The sequence below is a fragment of the Embiotoca jacksoni genome, unplaced genomic scaffold (assembly GCF_022577435.1).
Source record: "Embiotoca jacksoni isolate LCO1_2020_lvr unplaced genomic scaffold, fEmbJac1.0.p SCAF_4, whole genome shotgun sequence".
Classification (NCBI taxonomy): domain Eukaryota; kingdom Metazoa; phylum Chordata; class Actinopteri; family Embiotocidae; genus Embiotoca; species Embiotoca jacksoni.
Window position 1 is genome coordinate 14,892,007 of NW_027185392.1, and position 26,099 is coordinate 14,918,105.

Here is a 26,099-nt window from a genome sequence, read left to right on the forward strand (position 1 = left end):
AATCTTTGTTTTATTAATTCCATCAAATCTTTGTATTTCAAAGTACACCAAGGATCATCATCATTAATGGAAGCCAGTCTATTCTTCTTCTTCTTCTTCTTCTTTTTTCTTCCTCCAAGTTCAACAGCCTCCTTTTACTTTCCTATCTGCCTACTCTCTCATGTTTAGTGCTACCCCTCTCTTTTCCTCCCGCTCTTTCTACCAGTCATCTGATCCTTTGGATCAGCTCCTCCGGAGTTGCCTTGGCCTGAGGTTGACAAGCACTCTGATTAAAGGGCTTATTAGCTCGCTGTAAATGAGAAGCCGATTGTCATTCTGAGGCCGGCAGAGGAAGCCTGTAAACAGCCAGGAGAGAGAGAGGGGCCCCAATGTGGAAGAGAAAAGTAAAAAAAAAAAAAAAATCAGCGGGTGACGTAAGGAACGAGATCCTCAGAGCAGCCATGTAGCTAACGAACCATTTCCTTTATTCTCATATTCACACACACCAAGAGAACCCCAGATGGGTTGTGTGTGTTACTTCAGTCCTACCCCCCCTTCCTGCTCCACTAATTAGATAGGTCACAACTGTGAGAGTTCTGGCAATGGTTCAACGGAGGCACTCGCTGGCAAGTGGAACCTGAAACTCTAACCCTAATTCTCTCCTGCTCTTTCCTCCCATCTTTCTTACTATCTCTCGCCCACTTGGAAAGCAAGAATATCATGTTATGGGGTGAAAAGAAGCAGAATGAGCATGGATTGGAAAAGTATCTCCCTAAAACAAACATGTCATGGTGGATTTGGACCAATTTACAGCACAGACGACAGAGTAAACACTACTGATTGAGACGTAAAGGAACGAAGCAAATGATGGTTACTCAGTCAGACGGCAACAACACTGTGGCCGTTTCTCTTTTTAGCTTCAAGTTAATTGGTGATAATAACAGTATGATGCAGCAGAAAGGATAACTGTAGTCTGTAAAAATTCAACGATGCCAGTGTTTGAAATATGGATGCAATATTGTTTGGAAGAAATTGTTTGTGTGGCAAAAACCAAGCGAAAACCACTACAAGGAGAAAACTGCAATTTTACAACTGCTAACAAGCACCTGCAGAGAATCTAACCATCTGTCCACCTACACTCTGAAAGGCTAACAAGCTAGCAAATACATCACCAGAGCCATCAGACAATAGGATCGAGTGAGCAAAAGCCAAGTCAACAGTGGGAGCTGATTAAACACAGGAGCAGTGAGGCTGGATGAAAGAATATTTGGATAGCTGTTGAGAGGAGCATCATTGCTTCAGATGATTATAGAGTTGGCTGAAGGACTGTTTGAAGGTGTGGAGGCCTCTCAACAGAGTGGAGATGATTAGGATGAATGACTTAACTGATCAGCTTGAGAGTAGGTAGCCTTCAGAGAGGTTATTAGGATGTTGGATTATGGGAAGCTGCAGCTTGTTAGTGTGTATATGTGTGTCTGTGTGTGTGGAATGAACAAAAGGAAGAGATAAACACCAGCTCCACAAACGGCAAATAAAGAAAACCCAGAATACTATGCCTATGAATGGATACGCAATAAATCAATATGATCATTCATCGATTTTCAGGACAATATTGTGAAATGATCCTTTAATGGTGAACAAATTCTTGTTTAAGTTGGTTAAAACTGAAATGTATAATGAACAGGAAAAATAGTCTACAGTCATGCTAGCAGCTCTGTGAGGCAGCACTTAAGCACAGTGATGCTTCGCTAGATGCTATCAGTAGCATGCAAAAAAAAAAAAAAAAAAAATGCTTATTGTAAAAATGCATACATGCTAGCATGCAAACACATCAAAGTAAGATTGCATGAAGGTGAGGGAAATTCCACCAGTTTTGAGTATGTTTTCCAGGCACAAATATCTGAACCCAATTTCATTCATCCAATGGTTTTTGTTTTTTTTTAACTCAAAAATCACAAATGTCACGTCCATGGGGATGTTTGGTGACAGCAGAAGTCAGTGGATTCATTTGGGGACAATGAACGGTTGTAACTACATTCCATTTCATCCTTACAATGCAACAGTTGTCGGGGTATTTCTGTGTATAATGTGTTTCTGTATCCACTTGAAAATAAACCTTTAAAAAAATCATTTTTGGTCATGTGTCAAAGACGGGGCAGAGGGCAAATACAATTATCTTTAAATTACACCAAGATGACAACACATATATCCAGAAGTCTGATAGGCAAAAAGAGACAAAATGCTGGAAAGTAGACTTTGGCAGAGGTAAGATGAGAGCGAGGAGGAGTGCAGGAAAAGGGAGAAAGACAACATTAGTGAGTGAGCATGTCAGCAACAGTAGATCATCTAATTTCTCAGGCTCTCATCGGCCTCCTCCATTACGTCATCGATGAGGAGGACGAAGGAGAGGAAGGGGGAGAGGAGCAGGGAAGAGAAGAAGGGGGGACAGCTCGTAAAACACTGAGCACACAGTAAACATGTCTGCCCCATGCATGACAATACCCCTACAGTGAGCGCTGCCTGACATTAGCCAGATAACCCCCGTCTACCCCATGTGCTAGTTCCCATCCAACAACAAGGCTTTCAGTGGAGACACCAGGGGAATAGATTAGCGCTCGGCTAACATGGTAAACTGTGTTCTGTTACATGAGGCCACGCTGGGCTAGACGACGTTGAGATTTTCACTCACTCAGTCATTCACAAGTGGCCAAGTATTTCTCAGTGGTTAGTGACTGGCCCTCGCAGTGGTTTACCTCAGCTCACACACGAGTTCCTGTGGGGTTACTGTGAGAATAAGACGTGGAGGCTGGTGGGAACGGCATTACGTGCGTCCCAGTGGGTGTCTGATCAGAGAGTGCGGTGCAGATGAGAGGTGAATGTAAACAGCCATGATCTTTGACTTTGTGTAGCTGGTGGTCTCAGCTGGGGAGCTATCATGTCTGGCTGTGCGCCTTGTGGGAAAAAATGTGGGACAATCTTTTGTTTTCTGTATCCCGCTTTCCTTCACATTACATATGCATACTTCTGGACAGATCTGCATAATAAAAAAATATATCTAAAGGTGTTAAGCCTTGGCCACACTACTTGGTCTTTTAACCTGTTATCAAATAGCAAATATATTATGTACAACACGTCCTTCCCTTGACTTTATCGTATCCTGGAAGGATAATGGACAACTCTGGCATTATGAAATAGTTTTTGTAAGTGTGAAGGGCTGTCGGCATATGAAGCTGACAAACTTCAGAGGAGGACTTTCAAAGAGGCTGATAGAGTGAGTATATGAGGCCTTGGGGGTAAAGGTGACTCGGCTCATATTAATATGACATTTGTCTGTTAGCAGCCATGCAGATGTACCTCTGCAGGCAGGATTACTGTGAGGTCACCACAACAACAGCTGGAAAATCCCTCATGAAAAAGACTGGCATCACTGTTCACTGAAGAAATGATCACTACACTACATACATATTCTCATTCTAAATTCAAGAAAATCAAAATCAATAATAAAATATGTCAATTCCAACATTTGTCTTCTCACAGCAATAACATTGGGTCATTATTCTAAGTGCAACAGAGTACAACACACCCTTTCACATTATTCATTGGATTCACCGTTAACATCTAAAAACATCTCGTGAAGTTAAACTGGTACACAATGACTTAGATATAGGAGAGTAGATCAAAAAGTTCAGAGACTTTTCCTGTTGCGCACAAATAATAATCTGCACCCTGACATGCACAAAGCACAGAGAAGCTGTAACCTTCGTGAGCAAGTGCTCTAAGTTTTGTCACTTGATCAAAGAGCAGGCTAAATTTCATGTTGGATAACCCAAATGCTGACACCACATTTCAGGTTGTTTGTACCAAATGATTTCTTTCAGACGCCTCAGATCGTCACAGTAGAACTCTGTGTTGACAGTCTGATCCTGTAGGACAAATTCACAGTGCAAAACCTCCCGAATGTCAATGATAACCCACCTGGTTGCGCACCTGGTCTGATGTGCCTTTTTCGGGTTTGGACAGTGATGTTGCACCCCTCGGAAACACCAAAGCCAGTCAAAACACCTCTCTGTGCTCATTGTTCTAAGCTTCCAGAAGCATTTCAAGGGTCTGCCTTACTGATATCCAGAGTTTGACACGAACGTTAAAAGTGCGTAAAGAAATGCTGACACACCAGGACCACTGCTCACAAAAGCATGTGTAACTCTGGCGCTGATTTTGATCAAGCAACGCAACTTGGAGTACTTACACACAAAGGTTACAGCTGCTCTGTGCTCTGTGCGTGTCACGCTGCTGTGCATCATTCACTCGCAACAGGGGCAGTTTCGGACGTTTTTGATGTTCCCTCGTATCAAATGGCTTTCATATCAGCAGATCATTTTTAAATGTTGTAATAAAAAAAGGTTGAGGATGCGGCTACAGACGAAAATATATTGATGGTAAAAACCTTATTGCAATGTGCCTCCATCAAAGACTTAAACTTATGATGTTTATGGTTTCTCATGTCACAACACATAAATCAAAGGTTTATGGACATTCAACAAAATGACACGGCCTTTCTTGTTTCTGCATCCAATGATTTCTGTCAACAAAATTAACTGGCAAACATTAAGGTTCACTTTTGAAGAATTACACAAGTTACTTTGGTGTCCAGCATCCACATAGAAGAGATGTCTTGGGTACTTACAGTGAGAGTTTACCACATGTGGTGGTGACCTGTGGTCAACCCTATCAGTATCAGCTTCTGACTCATCACTCAGTCGGCTTCGCCCATTTAACAAGAGGAAAGTCGGTCTCTCTCCTTCAGTCAGGGCAGTTAGCTGATGTCTCTGTCATTGCTTTGAGCGAGCTGATGCTTTATAAGGGGGAAAAGGCCAAAAGTAATGTGCTGCCCTTCTCTCCCATGTGTGTGGTTTGCAGGTCTGTCAGCAGCAGTACAAGAGCACAGATGACTGAAAGGAACCAAACATGTGTGCTACAGAGCAACAAAGGAGCACTGTTGACTCCAGTTAGATGGCGAGTGCAAGCCACCTTTCATTGGAAAATTATTTTAAAAAGAGCAAGAGCAGCCTATGTTGTAAATATTGACTGTAAATACAAAATTGTTAGATATAAAATGATGCCTCTAACATCAAGAGATAAAAAAATGAAATTAAAGAAAAAAAATGGAACTAAGTTACATTAAGCAACGGCACAACTAAATGTTTCATTTGTAAGAATCAATTCTAAATAAATATTTGATGTTAAACAAATCCTGACTTTTTAATAATGTAGACAACCCACTCTACTTTAAAGTATAAACATTGTAATTTTAGGGATTGTGCCTCGTGTTTTTGTGTAAAGCCCAGCTTATAAAATTATGCATTATTCCTTTTAGTCTGACACTATTTCCAACAGCGGACAGCTACTGTAACACAATGTGCTTTAGGCTGCTCCATATCAGCAGCTCGGTGAACCCTGGACACATGACAGCTCAGGTAAACACTGATATGCAGACAAATAACACACACAAATTCACACAAGCATACTCGCATGATCACCTGCTATGGGGCTAATGGTTAGCAGACCTGAGAAGTGGTCCTATATGGTGGAATGTCAGAGAGGCGAACAGTGCCCAGAGAAATGTAGTTATCTGGTGGAGGAGGAATCAAGTTCTTAACCTCTCCTTCGACCTCCTGGTAAAAACAACAAGCAGCCCCTGATCTCTGTGGCATGCCGCCTCGAGACCCCAGCGTCTCTGCATGGATGTGTGTGTGGGTGTGTGATGGCCCAGGAAAAAGGGAGGGTGCCTTTACAAGCAAGCGTATAAGTATACTGTAGGTACTTCAGTGTGGTGGAGATGCATGCTTATCTAAAGGCGCTGAGGTGCTTCGTCTCCAGCGAGTCTGTCTAAAATTCAACTATTCCTCACCGCATCAAACATGTGATTTTAAAGTCAAACCTTCAGTGTTGTAAAAGCCAGGAAACTGCGTGGGCACACACTTGCAGTTAATCTGTTTCTTCATTTCTTGCTAAACATCAGTGATGAACTACGACACTTCCAAAAGCAGAGCAACATAAACCAGGCTACGGTTTGATGCAATGTTTATATCTTCCCTTAGTTTTCTTTTTTTATTACCAACCTTGGAAGTCTCACTCCCAACAACAAAAACAAGCTGCCGTTTTGCGCAGCAGCACAATCCTTTACTGAGAGAGGCTTTTAATGGCCTTTCCAGATTGGGCCCTAATTAGCTGTTAATCATCTAAGGCTCATAACCAGAGTGGAGACAGCCGGCGTGTGTGTGTGTGTTTGGAAGCGCGCGTGTGCATTTGCGTGTTCTCTCCTGCTGCCTGTCGTTGTGTTGCGAGGCCATTAGCAGCAGACAAGCTAAAGAGAGCCAAACAGCCCATTAACTCCTTCACTCTTCCTCTCTGCTCTCCACCAGGCTCATCTCTCTCCCAACAGTACCACAGTTGCCAGCTGACACCCTCTAATGCCAGCTATCTGTCACGACCAGAGATCTGTCCACCCACACAAACCTCCCTCTACCTCGTCTTTGGCCCGGGCTGTATGTGATCTGTAGCATTATACGACTGGGTCCCTTAAAACGGTAACATTACCAGAATCAAAACCTCTTCAAGACCAGTTTTCCTGATAAAAAAATATTGTAACGTCTGACCACAACTTGAAACCAACGACTGTCAGAAACAATTTAGTCTGATGTGACTAAATAATAATACTACCTAATGTTATCTCATGGGTCATGAATTAACAAATTACACTGTAATTCAGGCTATATGTCTATGTGATGATGAAACCTTTTCTTCTTCTGAGCTTGGCATGTTTCTGTGCACCTAACGCCTGCCCGCTGGGCTCTACTGCACTCTGGATCAATATCTCAATTTGCACAAAGTAGAGAAAGAAGCCGCAGACTGAAATTTTATCAGCCTGAAAGCAGCAACTAGCAGGTATCCAGTGTGAGTGTGGACCGCTTGGATAAGTCCAAATTGCCTCTGCAGCACTAAACTCGGCACAAAGGAGAGGAGCAGAGAAAATTAAAGGAGCAGAAGTGGATGAGACTGGCACATTTATACCAGCCACGAAGAGCTGCTTTGTGCTTACAGGAGCACAAAGAACATAAATGCATCTATTCTAACAATCAGGTTTCTGCAGTGAAAGTGTTTTGAATGATTTTTAGTGTATACAACTATATTATACAAATTATTTTAAATGGAGATGTTTCACCTCTGTATATTAAACAAAAAGTACTCAGGAGAACAGTATTAAAGATGGATATCATGCCGACTACAAGATAAAACATTAACACTACAAGAAAAAGGTGAAGAACATAATGAGGGATACAGCAAAACAGAGAAAAAAAGAGAGAGCTGGAACAAACAATAATATTGTGAATATCTGAATCATCAAGAATACAAAATTATGATCAAAAAGCATAAAAAAATATGCTAAATCTTTCTGAGAACCAAATGTTACGTCTAAAAATTCCTTGATTGTTTTGTTTGACCAACAGTCCACAATACAAACCTTTTTTTTTTTATTTATGATGATATAAAAAGTGTATACTTTTATGGCATTTAATATAAATTACATGTGCAACAAATTAAGAGCTTCTGTTCCATGCGAGAACAACACTGTAAAAACAGCATGCAGCCACCACAACAAGCCTCCTCTGATACATCCACCTTGGCCCACACCACGCTGACAGCCAAAAAAGAGAGAAGTGTGTGATTAATGATAGCGGCACAGTCATATCAGCAGGCTGGTTAACAGACCCCGACATAAGACTACACAGGTCACAGAGCACAGCCAGCCTCATCAGCACCCATTACTACTGTGGGCACACATAACATGGGAAACTGCAACTGCTTTTACCCAAATAATTCAACTGAGGGGGAATGTGGCCTGTGAAAAATTCTGAATCCTTTTCCATCATAACACAGTTTGTTTTTGTTTGTCTTTTGTAGTTTTGCCCTGTTTATTCCCACAGACAGACATAACTGTGAAGACGTTCTTATTTACAAGGACAACCTGTCCTTTGAGTCCCAGAAAAACTCTGTGATGTTAACAAGTTTCTGAAGATGAAGGACCAGAAGTATAAATGATAAGCAATTCCAGCAAAACACAACAGAAAACAGTAACCCTATCTGACGCCTTCTGACCTTCTGGAGCAGATCAAGGTAATTTGATCCAAACAGTTACTTTAGTTTCCCAGCCCAGTGTGTGCGTGTTGTGTGCGGCAGAGGAGAGAACATCTATAACCAAAATACGACAGCAGGTTTGACAACATCCGACATGAATATACACAGAATATCTGTGCTTTGGGTCGAGCAGACAGGAAGGGGAGATCAGAAAGAGGATACTGCATAATTTCTCGGCACAGAAACACAGTTGCTATCACACACACCAGCATGCGCCAGATGTGTGTGAACAGAGCAGAGAGAGAGAGATGGTGAGGGGGATAGGGATATTAGCTGAGGCAATGTTGGATCACTTCCCCAGCAAAGCTATCCGAGAGCCGGGGCATGTTGGAGGAGTGGGAGGCTCAGGTAACAGGAAGAACTGTGAGACGGTCAGGAAATAACACTGTCTCTTTGAATTAGCATTTCCAGCTAAACTCGGAGAAAACTCTGACCTCAGTTGGTTATGTGACATACAAGGGAGAAAAATGTAGGTGCCTTAATGAGCAAGAGACTAACCCTTCTTAAAAAAAAAAAAAATGACGTGCAACATGACGATATAAAAACAACAATTATAATCCAACGCTTTATTCATGTCTCTGGAGTGTATGATGTAACTGTTGGATCCGTTATGGATTCAGCGTACTGTTGATTCACTCGTGATTGAATCCGAGTCGTGCTGTTGCTCTTACTATTCGTGTGTACTTTGTGTACTTTTCATGTGTCTTACCAGTCGATTGATGCGCACAAACTCCTCTGGGCTTTTGGCCCAAGGTGGCAGATCCACATCAGAGACCACAGTGCCTTCCTCCATCACTCCCAGATTGTAAGTGTTGGCGTTGACAAACATCTCGGGCAGATAGTAGAACTCTGGAATCAGCTCCTGCATGGGGCACAACACAGAGACTTAGGTGAACTTAACCAGCTAAACAATCTGGAACATAGTACAACAATACATACATAACACAGGCTACGTTTTTGGTATAAGAAAATTAGGAAGATAAGACGGTAGATGCTTCTGTAAATGTCAGATCTGAACAGTCTAAAAGTATCAAGACCAAGAAATAGAGAAAGTAAAAGAAAAGTTGTTTGTTTATCATATTTAGACATTTCAGAAAATATTTAAGAGACTGTGTTGTGTGTGTTATAACTGTCAGAAAGTATTGTTTTATGATTTGTACAATTATTCATGTAAATTAAATCTCTGACTGCTTGTCTGCTGCCTACCGCCAAGAAGTAAAAACCCTCTGAGCGTGCACTCAGCTGTGGTTTTTCACTTTTCTCATTCTTTGTTTGTAACTATGCAGCAGAAAAAAAAACACTTTACATCTGATTTTCCCCCTCTTTCACAACAACAGAGAAAGGCAGCCAAATTCTCTCCCAACACTGATGGTTTTATTTGACTGTCACACAACGCAACACAGTGAAGAGAAATGCACTCATGACAGGAGACGTAACCCCATATGTTTAGCCATTCGTCATTCTTAACAAAGCAGAACTTGCCGCAATGAGCACAAACATAAAGATTGAGTTTGAGCTTAATCTTTAAAACATGTAGTTAAATCAACATTGACCCCCCCAGGCTCCAGCTGTAGTGTTATTGTTGTGGGTATGTCTCACAAAATACAAGACAATCAAGGCACAGGATGGTCGAGAACTAAAAGTAAATCAGTCAAATGCATATTGTGTTTTTAACATTAATCTTAATGGCATACTGTATGTCTTCACAACACAAAGGACTGAGTTACACTGCATTGAGGTGCATTTGTGTGCATAAATATTAGTAGAACAAATCTATTACCCAGCTGAATTTCATGATATGATTAGTTAAACACTTTAGTTTCAGAACATCCTGAATAAATGATGAATTGTCAGAATTAGGTTTGTTGATTTGATGATTGTTGTCTGTGAACAAAACTTTTGTGACACTAAATGCTGATTGTTCCTCTAATGAAAGACAGAAAGTTACAAACATGTTTACAGTTTAACATCTGAGATAAACAGAAAACCACCAGCACCAAGCTCACATGTCCAAACAGACTGACAGCATGGATGCATGCAAATATACTCAATGCTAAAAGGTAAAAAACAAGTTTTTTTTTAAACAAATAATGTCTGCAGCATATGCGATCTCTTGAAAACCTCTTGAAAAACCAGCAAATATACCAAAAAAAAAAATGCATGATTGTTATCAAATTAGCTGCACAAGACATCCACCTCTTATTAACAGGGTGAAAACCTCCAATCAAATGAGCAAGAAAACAGAGGTTTAAAACAACACAGCATTTCCTCACTTCTGAAATCTCTTCACTCCCCAAAACCTGACCTAAAGCTAAAGGTCAACCTCTTAAAGAGTCCTCCAGCTTACCCAGGTTCACCGACTGCAGCCTGCTGTAAATTTGAGCAGGAGATAGCGGGGACCTATGCATGCGCACACACACCAACAAAACCTTGAGGGCTTCACTACCCAACACTCAAGCCTGCCTTGCATGGACCATTATGTGCAGTGGCCCCTTTGCTCCGGCTTGGTCAGAGGCCAGCCCCTCTGATCCCCAATCCTGTCCTGTCATGGGTCACTGCAAGGGGCTTTGGCCTCTGGGCTCTCCTGCTACACTTCCACTGTTGCTACCTCTAACCCCTCTTTCTCTCCTGACTCCCCCTCTAATGCCTTTGGGCTGAGGCTAGGGGTCAGGGGATTGGGAAGGGGAGGTCATCCTAGCGTCACCCAGGCTAGAGACACATTGAATCTGGGTGTTGTAACCTATTATCACCCCTTCTTTAACAGTGGCGTAAGAAAACACAGGGCTTTTTGCCCTCTGGCAGGGACAGAGGGTTGCCATCAATGGCCCCAATGCTAAAGCTAAATGGTGTACTTAGCATACTAAATTGATACATCTCGTCTCTAATTCCTCTATTGCTTACAATGTAAATGTGTGCATCCAAGCGGATAAAGTCGACGGACTCATTCAAATTATGCTAAAAATGGAAACAGAGTGATGTGGTCCAGGTTTCTCCTTTGTTTTGATCTGAAGTTGAGCTCTCACAGTTTGATCCACATTGACAAGTCTAGACTGAGAGAGCAAACGAGGGCTGTTGTTGGGCTTTCGCAATCAAGCATTGGCCAGTTACAAAGTAACAAAATCCATATGTTTTATCGGAGGGGTGTGTGTGTGTGTGTGGGGGGGGGGAGGGGGGGGGAGCACGCAATCAAGCGTCAAAACCCCCAACACCACTGCTGTTCCCCTATCCAGTGACCCAGTGCCAGGAGAGAAAGCAAAGCCTGGCTCTGACAGAGATTGTCTGACTGTAGTTGTAAATGTTTTAGGAGAGCAGTTAAAGTGTGCACTGGGGGTTCGAAGGCCCTCAATATGAGTATGACCTGTGCTTGTTGCAGGGCAGATCCAACAGCTCAGCAGAGTTTGGGGGCCCAACGGGCAGGGATTCAAGTCCATGTTATAGCTGGCTGAATCTCAGACAGACGGCTGGGACAGATGAGGATTAGTCCAACGCTTTGATCAGAAGACCGGGACGCTTTCATTGCATTGGGACAATGATTGGTAGTGACTGGACATTACTCTTTTGAAACCTTTTCTTCTTTGTCTGTAAGGATGCTGGATGGGGATTTACTCTCTTGCCGTGCTCAACCCTTTATCTATTCCAACTTTTAACTTTTTGTGGCTTTTAGAAAGTAGTTTAAAATCATGTGTGTGCATGCATAAGTGTGGACAGTACCTTAACATCAGATGTGTCTCTCTGGCAGTTCCTCCAGGCCCTGGACACGGAGGAGAAGGTGCGGTCAGCATGGTCAAACTTCCCTCCTTGGAAGTTCAGGAAGAAGGTGGTGAAGGGTTCCTGTGAATAAAAAAAAAAAAAGGAGCTATCAATCTGAACTGAGGAGACTCCTGCTTTACCTGGCAACATACAGCTGTGATTACTTGTTCAGCAATAAAAGCGGAGGTCAATAAATCACCTCATCAACGGGATCTGACCCAGAATCTAATCTCTATACACACCCTCTTACAAACTGGAATCCAAAAATGAACAAGTGAACAATATTCCCAGTGAGCTACTAAAGTCAATACACTTGTGCTACTGATGCATTTCTAATCATGTATAATCTTGTTAGGACAGATCAATAGCCCGCTCTGTGACACAATACCCCCCAAATGGCATGGACACAATATGCTGCACCACAGCTATAAACTAATACTGTAGATAGCTAATTAAGTTCAGCCTGAAATGACGTAAGCCTCTTTTATAAAAAAAAAAAAAAACACAAAAAAAATACAAAAAAAACAGTACGAGGATAACCACATTGTTCTCATCATGCAGCTACAACAACACAACAGGATTATGTGCACTGTAAAATACACATCCACTGCACAAGCGGTTTTCATTTGATCTCTAATGTTAAGTTTGATCTTTTAGTGAGAGTTACAAGTGAGTGTTCCTGGTAAAGGGGCTTTAGAGTAAGCCGGCTAATGATGTGCAGGGATCAATGAGGTAAATCTACTGGGAGTCACTGAGACAGTGAGCTACTGGGACAATAACAGCAGAAAACTGCACGTTGGAGAAACTTAGTAACCTCCCTCTCCCCTGAGTGCAGTATGGAAAGATTGATGGCTTCCATTCAACAAAAGTACCGAAAGAGAGCACTCTAGTGCAAAATGTACACTGCATATATGCTCTTCAAAAACAAATCAAAGCACATCTCAGTACCTGGTATTGTTAAAAAAAAAAAAAAAATACTACGTGAAGGTCAGACATTTAATTGCAATGTTTTTCCTTTTATTTTATTATTAATGGCAGCAGTCTAATGGTTTATATTCAACGACAGACGAAAAGCTATGCATGTGACGCAATATTAAGCATAAATATACTCTTAATTTGATGTAAATACATTTGTTTCTAGCAACAGATCTTTAATTAAGAATAGATTAATAGCAAAATGGTAGTAAGTAATTAATGTAACTTTAAAATTCATTAAAAAAAATATGCATATTACTGTGGATCAGGATTCTTTTCAAACTCAGTGGAAGTGAGGCCTTTGTAGAGTGTATGAGCTGCAGTATCCATCAATTAAAAGAGGAAATTCTGGACTATTCATGTGCATAGATATAATCAGTGTGATGCATATCATTAGTGTTTGGGATTCTTATGCTGCAAAGACATTTACAATTACGGGTAGTTCAAATTTCTTTCATATCCATGTAAATGCACTTACGATACGTAGCAGCCACATCTGGGTGAAGCTGGAGGTGGAGTAGTGAGTGCCATAGTGGAACTTTGGCACCTGATCGTCCTCCCAGGACTCATACCGGTCTGAGAAGAACGCTGCCCTCTTTGGGTTCAGAGCACCGATGGGCTACAAAGATATATATAAAAAAACAAAAACATTTTCAGACATGTTAGACACTGAAAAATAACCAGAGACTTCCTTTAAATACCGTTTGATATGAAAGCAAGGATAAAGACAGGATATGACCAAGACATGCGTGTGACAGCAAAGGGAAGTCGGGGTGGCAGTACAGAATTCTACGGTGAATACATTCAGGGACCTCTCTTTGTAACAAAGCAGTTGCAGGCAAATGAAGCTCGTAACCATTGTGCAATCTCAAATGAATATTAGATGATGTTTCCCTTCAGACGGAGATCAATCCTTTCCCACAGAGTGCTTTTTAGAGGCTGTGAAACGGAGCCCCTGCAGCTGTAGTCTGTCAGAGAAAACTAATGTGCTCCAATGAAAGAGTGCCTACTAGGAATATCAATAGAAAGGCTGCGGGTTCCTTTAATTTCTTCTTTTATTAATCTGTAACTAATACACTGGTCACCAGCCCTATTCGTAGTCTAGAAAAATGGTTAAGTTGCATTAATTTTCCATCGCTCTCCAAAAACCAATAACCCTGTGCTGCTCAGCTATTATTTAAATCCTCATTTATAGAAATCACTTTCAGGCTGGTTCAATATTTATTAGTCTTCTGCTGGCTGTACCTCATTCCATCCCTCTCCCCCTTCATCCCTCTCCCTCACACACACTTACAAACACACAGCAGATCAATAGTAATGGAATGATGGCCTTTTGAGGATGAGGGCCTAGTAGGGTGTGGATCAATTGGATCTCTTTCATATCATAGGGTGCCTGTCAGAGCAAGACTCATCCAGGGTAGGTTTTTGATATTGATCTGTGCTATGGCTACTGTTTTGTGTGGGAGTAATGGGGCATGCCTGTGTACATGGATGTGTGTAGTGGTGGATGTGATGCGCGCACACACACCGCAGTAGTGGTTGCTTTTTCTGTTTAATAAGTGCCTGTTTTTTCTTATTTTGTAAGCAGTGTACCTGAGTGTATGTGTGTGAGCACATTTACACAGTGAAACGCCTTGTGCCACCACACTGTGCAGCTCTGTGTTGACAGTGATACACTGTGGGCTTCCTCAGGGCCACTGGGGTGGGTGAGTACACATGGTGAATTATACATCACACCCATTGGTCTGATTTATAGCCCTAATAACAGTCGGCTCATTAAAAAAAGAAAAGGGAGAGGAGGCATATAAAATAAAAAAAAAAGACTGAAAGTGCCACAGTGACAGAGAGAGAGGGAGAATTGTGTGCGAGTGCATGTGGGGGCTGTTGGTTTGTTCGAGCCCGACATTGTTTACTGCTGTAAATTACTGTGGGGCTAGCGCTCTGAGCTTACAGTAGCTACAACAGAGCGGCAGTGACGGTGCCGTACATCAGGGCAGGATGCCCGGCAGTGTGCTGATGGAGCGCCTGCTGCTGCTCCACCACAGATTGGCCTAATATGTTGTGGCGAAGAATAGAACTCTGATGAGCGCTCAGACAAATGAACCAATCACGTAGTTTTAATTAGACTGAAGAATAAGCTACAGAAAGACATTGTGCCAATGCTTCGGAGAGGTAAATATCAGAAAAATAATGTTGGATTAGTCTCAATCCATTCTTCAACAAGAAGTGGGAATCAGATGGTGTAACGGGAATTTTAAAGCTGCTCTGATGAGGAAGTCACAAGAAAACGTTAAAATGAACTAAAACTAAAGGGCAAGTATAGTCTGTCTTTACTTAACACTGCAACACTTTTTACACTATTTATGATCAAATTCTTGTTTATATCTGCTACGTTATGAATAAAGCACAACACCTATATCGAATACTGTCTGTAGAGAATTACATACAGGTTTATAGTCATAAAAAATCAGTAGTAACTTTACTGATGTCAGCATCAGGACCTGACAGTTTGTCACAAATATTAAATTGATAATTGAGAATAGACCCGAATTTATTCCCACTCACATTATCCTCAGTATGAGAACAAAAATATATTAAAAAAAATATGTATGCATATCAAGAGAAAAAGTCTCGCTGAAGGGAAAATTTGCATCTTCCTGGGAACTATTATAAGAACATTACCTGCTTCTCCTTTGCTTTTAAAACAATAATGGCTCAACGGTGATGAAATAATGACTTAACGACGATTTGATCTCCTTTGAGTCATAAATCACAAGAGCCTTTTGAAAAGAGTGTTTATGTATAATGTCCTATTTAAACAGTGAAAATGGTGTGGAGGGCCTGGGGGATAAACATATGGGGCGCGTATGGCCAGATCAATACACCATTAGCTGATGTGGCTGTGAGTAGCAGGTTATAGCACAATGGTACAGGGAACGCTCAATAAGTCTTCACTATTTCTGTTGCTATGTAAATGTAGCCCACATAATAGATTGACAATTGTTTTAATTGTTTGTTGGTGCTTCATTAAAAGATACAAAACAACAACAACAATGAGGATGCATTTGCCCTTTAAGACTAGAGGGGATCGTGAGTTGCTGTTAGGGCACCTTAGCTCTGGAATAACCCAAGAGGCTCCAACTCATCGAATCCTTTCTTAAGACTCAGTTTTATCAGTTAGCTTATGAATACATTTTTGATGTCATGTGAAACACATTTTATTATTTGTTTTAACTGATCTCTGCTTTTTGATTTTATTTTTTTTTTCCTCCTGTATCTCTACTTTTATTGTTTAATGTGTGTAACATAGGTTTTGAACGGTATTCCTACACATATCTACATGAAGGACAAGTGCAGTTTTGTGGGGAAATGTGTGACAATGGGCAGAGCTGTGGTGGGGGATTAAAAAAACAGAGGAGAGTTACAACACTTGCAGTCAGTTCTAGTGAGTGCTTATCGTGACTACAACGTTATCTTGGGGGTCGGCGTTTGATGTCAGGTTGAGGTTAGAGTTTATGATAAGAAAGTCCCTGGGGTCAGAATGGCTCTGGTAGCAGGGAACATAAATTCTGTGTGGCCTCTGTTGTGCTGGGAATGATGACAGTGTGTGACAAACGCGCACGCACGCGCACGCACACATGCACGCACACGCACGCACGAACACACACACGCACACGCTCACACACATGTTCATGGCAATTTGGCTTCTCAATGTCACTGGAGCCTTCGCAGATGACCTGTTTCTACAAGAGACAACCACCAACGTGACATAAGAGGGGGATAAGAGAGATGTGGAGGATGAGAAAGAATGACAGTGAGGCAAGCAGAGGGAGACAAAAAAACCAAAAAAACAATAAGGACAAAACAAAAGAGAAGATGAAAGAAATTAGTGCAGACCCATATGTAGCTTTAAATAAAGTGAAGGTCACAAAGCATTAGGTTGCAAAGAAAAGAAACACGGTGCACAAGTGATTGTAGGTGCAGAATTTCAGGGTGGGGGTTCATTTGGAGGCTGCACAGCGCTGCTTGCCCTTTCCAGACACTGCAGTCTGACACGGTCCAGTAGTCATACACTGATATCACACGCGTGTCAACAACATGAATAAAACAGATGTAATAAAGATTGGCTTCGCTGACTCCCCTCCTTCTCTCTCTGCTGAAGAAAGGAGTGAAGGGAAGGCGGCGAATGATGTTGTTCTTCTTCCCTTACACTCTCTCCTCCTCTTTCTTTTGCTCTCTGATTGTCTCTCTGTTTCTCCTCCTTTTACCCAACTCCCCTTCATTCAGTTAGTCCCCGGGGCTGCAAGGCTTGACTGAGCACAGAGGCTGAGCTGTCTAAACTCCATGGCAGTGCAAAGGAGAGGAGCAGAAGGCAGAAATGAGCTAAGAAACCAAGAGGGCTGCGTGCGTGTGTGTGTGTGTGTGCGTGCGTGCGTATGTATGCATGTATGTATGTATGTGTGTATGTTGGTGGGGCAAGTACTACTGTCACATTTCAGCCTACTGGGCAACATCAAGCCAGATAAACAGAGAAATTATACGGCCTCATACAGTGGGGAAAACTAGACTGGGAGGGAAAAAATAGACGATAGAGACGCAGAGGAGCAGATCGAAAGTGAAAGCAGGACTGGGGCGAACCTCAGGGACAAGGTGTTGACTGTTGGGGTGTTTGAGTGTGTATGACAGGGCAGTGTGAAAGAATGAAAGTGTGAGAGGATGGTTCACTTGTGTTTCATAGCCATGGCATTTGTGCAGGCAATAGCATTGCAATGTCCTGCACAAATATTCTGTCGATGATATTTTTGATGAATCTTGACAAATGGATTGACAATACCAGAATTACTTGCCCTAAACCAGTGGTCCAAAATGAATGCATTTTAACTGAATTGCTGCTATCAGAGAGTTTGGTAACACGCACATTCCCACTGCTGACCACTTGCAAACTGTCTTAACGGGTGTGACCAGACAGAGTGTATGAGCAACCGATCCTATTCGATTATTTTTGGTGTCTTCAAATGGGGTTGGGTTTACTGCGTTTACAAGAAAAGTCCATATAAACATCCATTCTCGTGGTGTTCACAAATTCAGACCTTGGAATTTTCTGAAATTTTGGCAGCCATGAAGTTAATTTTTTATTGAATGGCAATTTATTATACTATAAATATAGTCTCATACATTTTTCTATGTATTTTAATAATACATCTGGGGGAAATGTTGATGTTGCCAGCACCCTTTCCCATTGGTCATTGTGGTTTTGCACATCCTGCATTACATTAGTTACTTTCCACCACCGTAGGATACACACATCTGTTGTAAGATAGAAGTAAGAACAAGCTAGTTCAATACTGTATATCCTCGCTGCATTTTCATGAGCTGCTCCAAGACAAATTATGTTTGATGAGCAATAACGTGAGCAAAGAGAGAGGTAACAGCAGCTACACTGAGTAACAGCTAATCTATGTAAAAATTAAAAATAAAAAAACACTTTTGTCCTCTTATTTCCTGTTCTGCTACATGGCATTGGAATTAGGGATGGACATTTCAAGGAAAAATACTATTTGAAATTTGCTCAAAACTATTAAACTGTTAATAAAAAATACACATGTATAGTATCAATCATACTTTTTGACGGCTGTCGTCGTCTTTGCATGTTTGTAACAGTTGTTGCATACACAAATTAAATGTTTTAAATATTTTAACTACTATTCGAATATTCAAAAATCATGTCCCATCCTTAGCTGAAATACAAAGGAAGTCAACATTTGTTGGACAGAAGCGAGGAATGTCAACAGAACAACAAAGAGTCTTTTGGTGTCCAGGTTGCCGTTGCCTGGCAACAGTGCTCTCATTACATAATATGTTGGCAATGTCTTCTCAACGAGGAGCTCACAAGTTCCACTTAAAGGCAGCAATAGTTACGTGACCAACGCAACGTTGTCTCATACTAAGAGTTGTGCAAGTATTTGGTGTCCAATGTGTTCAAACTCATTCATATATTACCCAAACTGGACCTCTTGGATTCTATATCATCATCTTACCCACGTCAACGCAGCCGCTTTTCTTTTATAACACAGTGGTATTTGTGGTCAAACTGTAAAATGTTACATTTGGTCTCAGTCGATGAGTACCTCCACCTCTGCACCTGAACAAACGCCCTCCAGTGTAACTCTGAAATGCATTTCCCTCCAACGTATCTCGTGTCCATTAACGCTTTCTTTTTTGTTTCCATGGATGATTTATTCAGTCATTTTGGTTCTAGCAGCTTGACAGTCGCTCAGTCTTCTCACTCTCAAACTAATCCTCTGTCCTCCCACCACCAGATTGTTCAATCCAGCGAGGGGAGCTGGCAATCTAAGTATGTTTTTTGGCTGTGCTTGTGTGTGTAAAAGAGAGGGAGTTAATGTGAGTAAATAATTGCATGTCTACTTACAATACGGGGGAGAATCTTTTAAGCAGTTCAGCAGCATGAGAGTGTGTATTAATGTGCGAGGGAGCAATTCAGGGCAGCTTTCATTGTTTTAAGCCCAATCACTTGATGCCTGGAGCTACCAGGGAGTATTACTTCACTTCCTGGTGCGTTGTAGAAGGTCAAACTTGAAAGAATTCAATTACGTACTTTGATTCATGGACAGAAAATGATAGCTGAACCAGAAATTGGGAGGTACACACAAAGAACATGAGAGGATTAAATGTGTTTTAACTGCAGCAAGTCAGGACTGCCTCAGCCAACAAAAGTCAACAACTAATCATACAGATTATCTGTAATGTATACACTTGCAGTTTGGAAGAAAATTGTCACATTATTACTCAAATTTCAGATGAAAATGGATAAACCAGAAGATTCAATTTATCAACAAGTAAATCATTAAAAGTATCGAAAGAACTAATGCTGCTTTAAAACTTTGTAACTTTAAATCTTCTAAGACCGAAACAACCATAAGACTGGAGTCAGTGAATAAGAAGAAATGCAATGCAGCTGTACAAAGATAGCAATCAGCCCCCAGTGATTAAAGAGCTAGTTCACTAAACTATGATCAATGGCAATTACACAACGACTAAATGGACCTGAGGAAATACACACACGCACGCACACAACCGCACACAGTTACACACGCATTACAATGCCTTCACTGCCCCTCCATCTTTCCCTGTTTGGGATTAAGAAAAAAAGTCCATTCAAGTAGAAGTAGAAGTAGAAGAGGGAGGAGAGGATGTGCCACTTTTATCTTACCTTAGACAGATCTCTGAAGTTGCTGGGCAGAGTGAGGTCAAATTCCTCCGAGTCGTAGTTGGTGATGACCCAGGGGAAGACTGGGTACTGATTTAGGTCGTTAAAGGTGCGACCTGGAGAAAAGAAAGAAAGCAAAGAAAAAGAACAAGATAAATATTGTGCAAATTACGGCATCAAGGGCTGACAACAAAAACTGAAAATGATTGCTAAAGTCTTTGTGCACATTTCCTCTATTGGCAGGTCTGTGGCACACTTCGTCATAACATCACACAGGTGTTGCGCGGTGTCCTCACCAGAGATGGTGTTGAGAAACATCAGGTACTCGAAGTTGGATATCTCGCGGCGTTGCCAGCGCTGGGTCATGTTGGACGCCTTGAATAGCTGCTTGGGTGTGGCCAGAGAAATACGTCTACAAAGAGAAAGACAGATTTTAAGTGTTTCCAGCTAGAGTGAGAATGAACAAAAAGAGTAAAACAGTACAAAGACGGTCATCACAGCTCAAGAACAACAGACGACAAAAAGCATTGGGGGCATGATTAGACTTTTGCAATACAAATGTCATTATGTGAAAAATCTACTGGATTTACAGTCTTGCTAATCAAGAAGACAAATGTGCAATATATTGGGTTGAATACAGATCTCACACACGCGCGCAGGCACGCACACACACAGGATGATGTATGCTATAGGACAAAAACAAATGACCCCCAATCCAATTAAAACAAGGGAAAATTATGGAATTAATCAATGTCAGGGTGTGAGATTATAGTCATTAGGCCTCTCAAAAAGGTAAAAATACGAGTGTATTGCAAGGGACACATCTTTTATATTGTCAACAAGCAATAATGTGCATTAAAAACTTTCTTTATAGATGTCTGTATTTAAACATTTTTGTAGATTGCATCATAAATGTGGACATTTAAAGAGGATAAAAGACAGAGGGTATGTTTTAAAATGTTTTAATAGCACAGCAAGAATTACATCAAATGATAATGGCTGTATCAAAGAATAATGAAGAGTGGTTGTTGTGCATTTATCGATGTGTGACATGAAATAGATTTGTACTCTGCTGTGTGTATGAGCTGATGTTTGTGTACTAAGCTGCCCTGTGTAGCTGTCCTCAGGTCGAAGAGGCAAGGTGGCCTGCAAACTAGCTTGATTAATGAGCCCAACACAAACGCACACATTCTCTCACCGTGACCCACACACACAAAGACACACACTCCTACAGCCACACAGACTCATTACCAGATGCACTTTATTACTCTTACTGATTACATAGTCCCTACTGTTATGTTGCCACAAGTAAAATTGTGTGTTGCTTAATAATAAAGAAACATTTTCTCCAAAACTCACAAATCACAAACACATTACCTTCTCAAAATATTCAAATTCCACCAGACAGAGACGGCAATAACTCAGATTAAGGGTGACCAAAAAAAAAAATCATAGTGAGAAGGAAGAAACTGAAACTAATCTCTGAATGCACAGATTTATGTGTTTTTATGTATCTGGCTTTAGTTTGTACTCTTCAATCTTGTATGCATTTTAGCCGTACACTAAATATGAACTGTCATCAAAGTGTCTTCAAAACATACTGCTGCATATGTTGTGCAAAGTTTCTATTGAACACCATCTTCCTCTAATATAATATATAAATATGGTCCCTTTGCCATTTTATGAGGTATAATCTGAATTTATCACGCAATAGACTAAAAAAGGACAGATTTCAATGGCATAACTTTCATTTCCACAGGATTTGACTTTGATAACACATATGCCAGCAGCTGGCTTCAGCATGGGCCTGGACCCAGAGCAGACATGATGCGAGGGAGGTGGGGTGGGGGGTGCACCCTGCAGGCTTACAAGCAACTATTTGCTTCACACTGATGGAAATAAATAAATGAACTGGGCTGTGTTTGTGTGAAGTCAATTATGTTTGGGAGGCGAGGAGAGAGCGGGCAGGACAGGCCGATCAGCGACCAACCCCATTTGTACACGTGAGAGCAAGAGACGGAGAAGAAATTTGGCGTTTGACGATGTTTTACTAAAACTAATGTGGATGTTCTTTAATCCTCTTTCACTTAATCTCACTGCTGTTTTTTTCCCCGAAAACTAATTGTTTGATCTGTTCAGATGTTGCACAAGACTGCAGTGTTTCAAATCAACAAAATTTAAAAAGGTCAAAGCCATTGACTGTGCATTTCTAACCTGGTCTGTGGAAGGCCAAAGTTCGTGCCCACGCCAACACGAGGAAGACTGTGAACCACCTTCTTCACTGTGGCTGGATCGGGGAAGTTGAACATGACTGCCGCTGCGGAGAGACATAGAGAAACACGTAGTTATATCAAGGATTATTTTCTGGAATAAAAATCAGCACAATTTCACTCAACTCTTGATAAGCATGTCTCCAGAATTATTCAATAAAACATAGCAAAAAATATGCATGTGTGTATCCATCAGGGTTGCAACAACAAGGGGAAGTGGGTACATATAAGCAATTATTTGTTCTGTCTTACTCCTGTTGGCCATGAAGACTTCCAGAGCAGTATTCTGCAGCAGGTAGCGCCTGGAAAAGATGGCCCGGATCTCTGTGAACAACCATTTTCCATGAAGACCTTCTGTATATGCAAGAATCTGGAGGACAGGATAGGAAAAGAGGGACCAGACACAAAGGGGTGGATTCAAATGTAAAAACGAAAGAAAGAATAAAGAAGGGAAATTTAAAAAGAAAGAAAGAAACCAGAAAAGGACAGGAGAGATAAGAGGGAAGAGAGGGAAGGGGACGAAGAGCAGACAGAAGGCCAGGTTAGTTCATTTTTCACACAGTGGTAGCACGACAGCCTGAACAGCACGATTAATGTCTTATATTGATCAGCCTCAATGAAAAAGAGATTCCTTTAGCAAGAGAATGGGCGCTATTCAGCTGGAAAGAGTGAAGGAAATGTTCACTAAAAGATAATCTATTTTGATGTTAAGTAACAGTTTGATGTGAAAATGATATAGTTAAGAGGCTATTTTATGTTAAACATCAGATTAAGACCATTTTTTTGTATTTCCGTGGAGATAACTGACACAGAGGTCAGACAATATTGTATTACCCAGCTCCACATTTAAAAATGCTTCGAGGAATCGAGCTTAATCTGTCCCCGTGGAGATTTCGGTGGCTGTCAGAGTGACTTGTTCTGATGGCTGTCACAGAGCCTGACAGACCCAGATGCTTAGCCCTGCCCCGGTGATTCATGCTCCTACTAATCCAGCATTTAGGTTTGCTACTAACCTACTTAGCACTGCTTTGTTAACTAGGCTTTTGTTTCACCCTCCGTTTTTAGTTTCAAAGGTGTCTGCTGACAGGGGGTGTGCAGGGATATGGTAGAAAGGTAAAAGGGACATTTTAGGTTGTCACAGCATGGATTAGAGGCGTGATATTAATAAAAAAAAATATTCAAATGTGAGCGAGCAAGCTAGGCCCAGTGTTACGTTAAAGGAGCTCATTAAAGGCAGGGGACAGTGGAGGGGACCAGCTGAGGCCTTGAGCTGAGGACGGCCTCTCCCTTGCCGTCTCTCAGAGGAATAAAACCTGCCTGCATCACAGACTCACTTCAAAGTCTCTGGAGTTCAATTAAATGTGGATTAGTGGCTTGGAGAAGCTAGCTGATGCTGCATCCGCCAGCCCCCATCTTCCTTAACATCAACCTCAGATGACTATACCAGGCAGCGTCAGCCTGTAGCCAACCCCACTGCCATGAACATTAATTTTGAATCATCAAAGAAAAGGTGTTTTTAAGGTAATATCAGTTTAATGTTTCAGTTGAATGAAATCCTGATGCAAATAACAAGATAATTTTTTTTTATCACGAATATAATTCAGTTTTAAATCAACAGTTTTGAAAAATACATTCATTTGCTTTCATAGCAAGAAGTATATGAGAAGATACCAGTCATTCACATGTCTCTGATAGATATGATGCTACAATCAGCAGACAGCTAATAGCTTCAAAAAAAGACCAGGAAACAGGGGGAACAACTTGGCCAGTTCAGTTCAAAAGTTACAAAATCTGTTGTTTTTTCACTTTGGTTTCTGTGTGGATTATTTGGAGATTACAACATTCTATTAAGTCAGTTTTAGAGATTCTGGTGCAGATTGATACTGAACTTAAACAGTATCAGCAAAGAAAAGGAGGAATTTCATTATTCCAAAAATCAACACGAGTGTCAATTCCTTCACGTTTTTATAAATATAAAGCAGCAATATCCTCAAAACAACTATTTCTGGATCTCCATATTGGCAGAGATATTAGAAGAAGGTAAATTAAAGATGCATTCCACATACTAAAAATCTCTGTTCATATCATAATATGAATAATATCTGTCAAGATGTCGATGTATTTAGAATTTATGACAATTTGTCTTCATTTGAAACATAAAAACACATCAGTGGTTGGACAGAAATGGATGTTTCCAAATGTGCTATGAAATTTGTGGCTGGTGAAAAGAAAACGAGAATTAAGAAGTGATTATGATGAGTCTTAGTTGAGATGTTTGAATTTTGATGACAAACAGCCTAATACACCAGTTTTCTTAACTCAGACACAATATCATGTCCAAAAAATACCAGTACATATCAGCTCTAACCAAAAACATTTTTAAGACTATGTTCCTTTTTTTTTTTTTTTTTTTTTTTTTTTTTCTCAAACAGATAATCTCCTACAATCTGATCAAAAATGAAATTCCTGACTTCAGGTGTATAGTGAGCGAATACTTGCAGTGTAACCTTTCACCTCCGTAAGGGACTCATTTCGTTCCCAGGACTACACTACACTCAGACCTCACAATGGATGTCAAGAAGATGCCCATCGGTGAACTGATGAAGCTGCCGTCCCTGATTCCACGGAGAGATATGATGGCAGCGGAGGCAGCCAGATATCATATTTTTCCCTGGACCGATGAATCTCCTGCAACGCTGTAAATAGCACTCTATGTTCCCGAGATCACTGTCCCCATCGCCAGCACCCTTTTCCCTTGCAGATGAAAAAGCTGAGTGGATGACAACGAGCATGACAAACTATCCGTGCCGTAATGCTCGAGCTGTTCTGACCATGTCTGGACAAATTACAATGGTGTGGAGGTTATTGTCCAGGCTGGAGTTATGGCTGCACCAGCTTCCTCTGTGATATATAGTAATGGAGGAACTGGATCAGTCAGGTTCAAAGACATGGCAACGCTACAGTAGCAGAAGAGGAAAAAAATATTTCAAATATCAGATGACGCCATTGTTGCATCACATTTATATTTCAATATCTACACTACAAAAACATTGTTTGGTTTTATAATGATGGAATTAAAAATGGCGCACATGTGAAAATCCCCCATAAAGGAAACATCAAACTGATCGGGAGATTCAACAAGATTTCAGTATGAAGCAGTATTATTGATGTTTCATTTCAAGTAGAACAATATCCATGGATTCAGGTCTGCTGCGCTCCGAGATCAATTTCAAAGCGTCACGCGAGAGGACGCAGCCAAACAGAAAACAAAGGAACTAGTCTTGATTGCAATGCTCTCTCTCCCTCTCTCCCTCCTCCTCTCTCAACCTGTTTGTGCAGCGGGCTGCAGCTCATTTCTGAAGCACTGTCGTTTGTCTTTGTCAGATGCCCAAAAGACTGCGGAATGAAGAGGGACACATGAAGAGGGGCCGGGTGACTGTGGCTACGGTGTGTGAGCGCGCGCACACGCACACGCACACACAGATGCTGTCACTGCTGAATCTCGCAGATAGTCTGTGCCAGTGAACCCTCTCCATCGCACCCTTAGCTTCCCAAACTGGCTCCCCTGTACCAACCGATGCCTCTTTAGAAACACAGGCAAAGTCAAATAGAGGAACACAGTGAGGCAGATGAAATTTAATTGAAACTACACTGGATTAAAGATGAGTTAAGGGAGCAACGGTTCAACTATCAGTAAAGTG

General features: G+C 41.2%; 1 protein-coding gene across 4 annotated transcripts in view; it reads right to left on the minus strand.

Annotated features, from left to right (window-relative positions):
* The window catches only part of lrba (LPS-responsive vesicle trafficking, beach and anchor containing), a 189,042-nt gene that overhangs the window by 32,550 nt on the left and 130,393 nt on the right, over positions 1 to 26,099 (minus strand). For all 4 annotated transcript variants that reach the window (XM_069166599.1, XM_069166598.1, XM_069166596.1 and 1 more), the window contains 7 exons: positions 22,651 to 22,768; positions 22,343 to 22,445; positions 20,425 to 20,540; positions 20,132 to 20,244; positions 13,379 to 13,519; positions 11,887 to 12,006; positions 8,885 to 9,037 (listed from right to left, as the gene is read on the minus strand). In XM_069166599.1, coding sequence (XP_069022700.1) covers positions 8,885 to 9,037; positions 11,887 to 12,006; positions 13,379 to 13,519; positions 20,132 to 20,244; positions 20,425 to 20,540; positions 22,343 to 22,445; positions 22,651 to 22,768 — 864 coding nt within the window. The remainder of the gene's footprint in view (positions 1 to 8,884; positions 9,038 to 11,886; positions 12,007 to 13,378; positions 13,520 to 20,131; positions 20,245 to 20,424; positions 20,541 to 22,342; positions 22,446 to 22,650; positions 22,769 to 26,099) is intronic.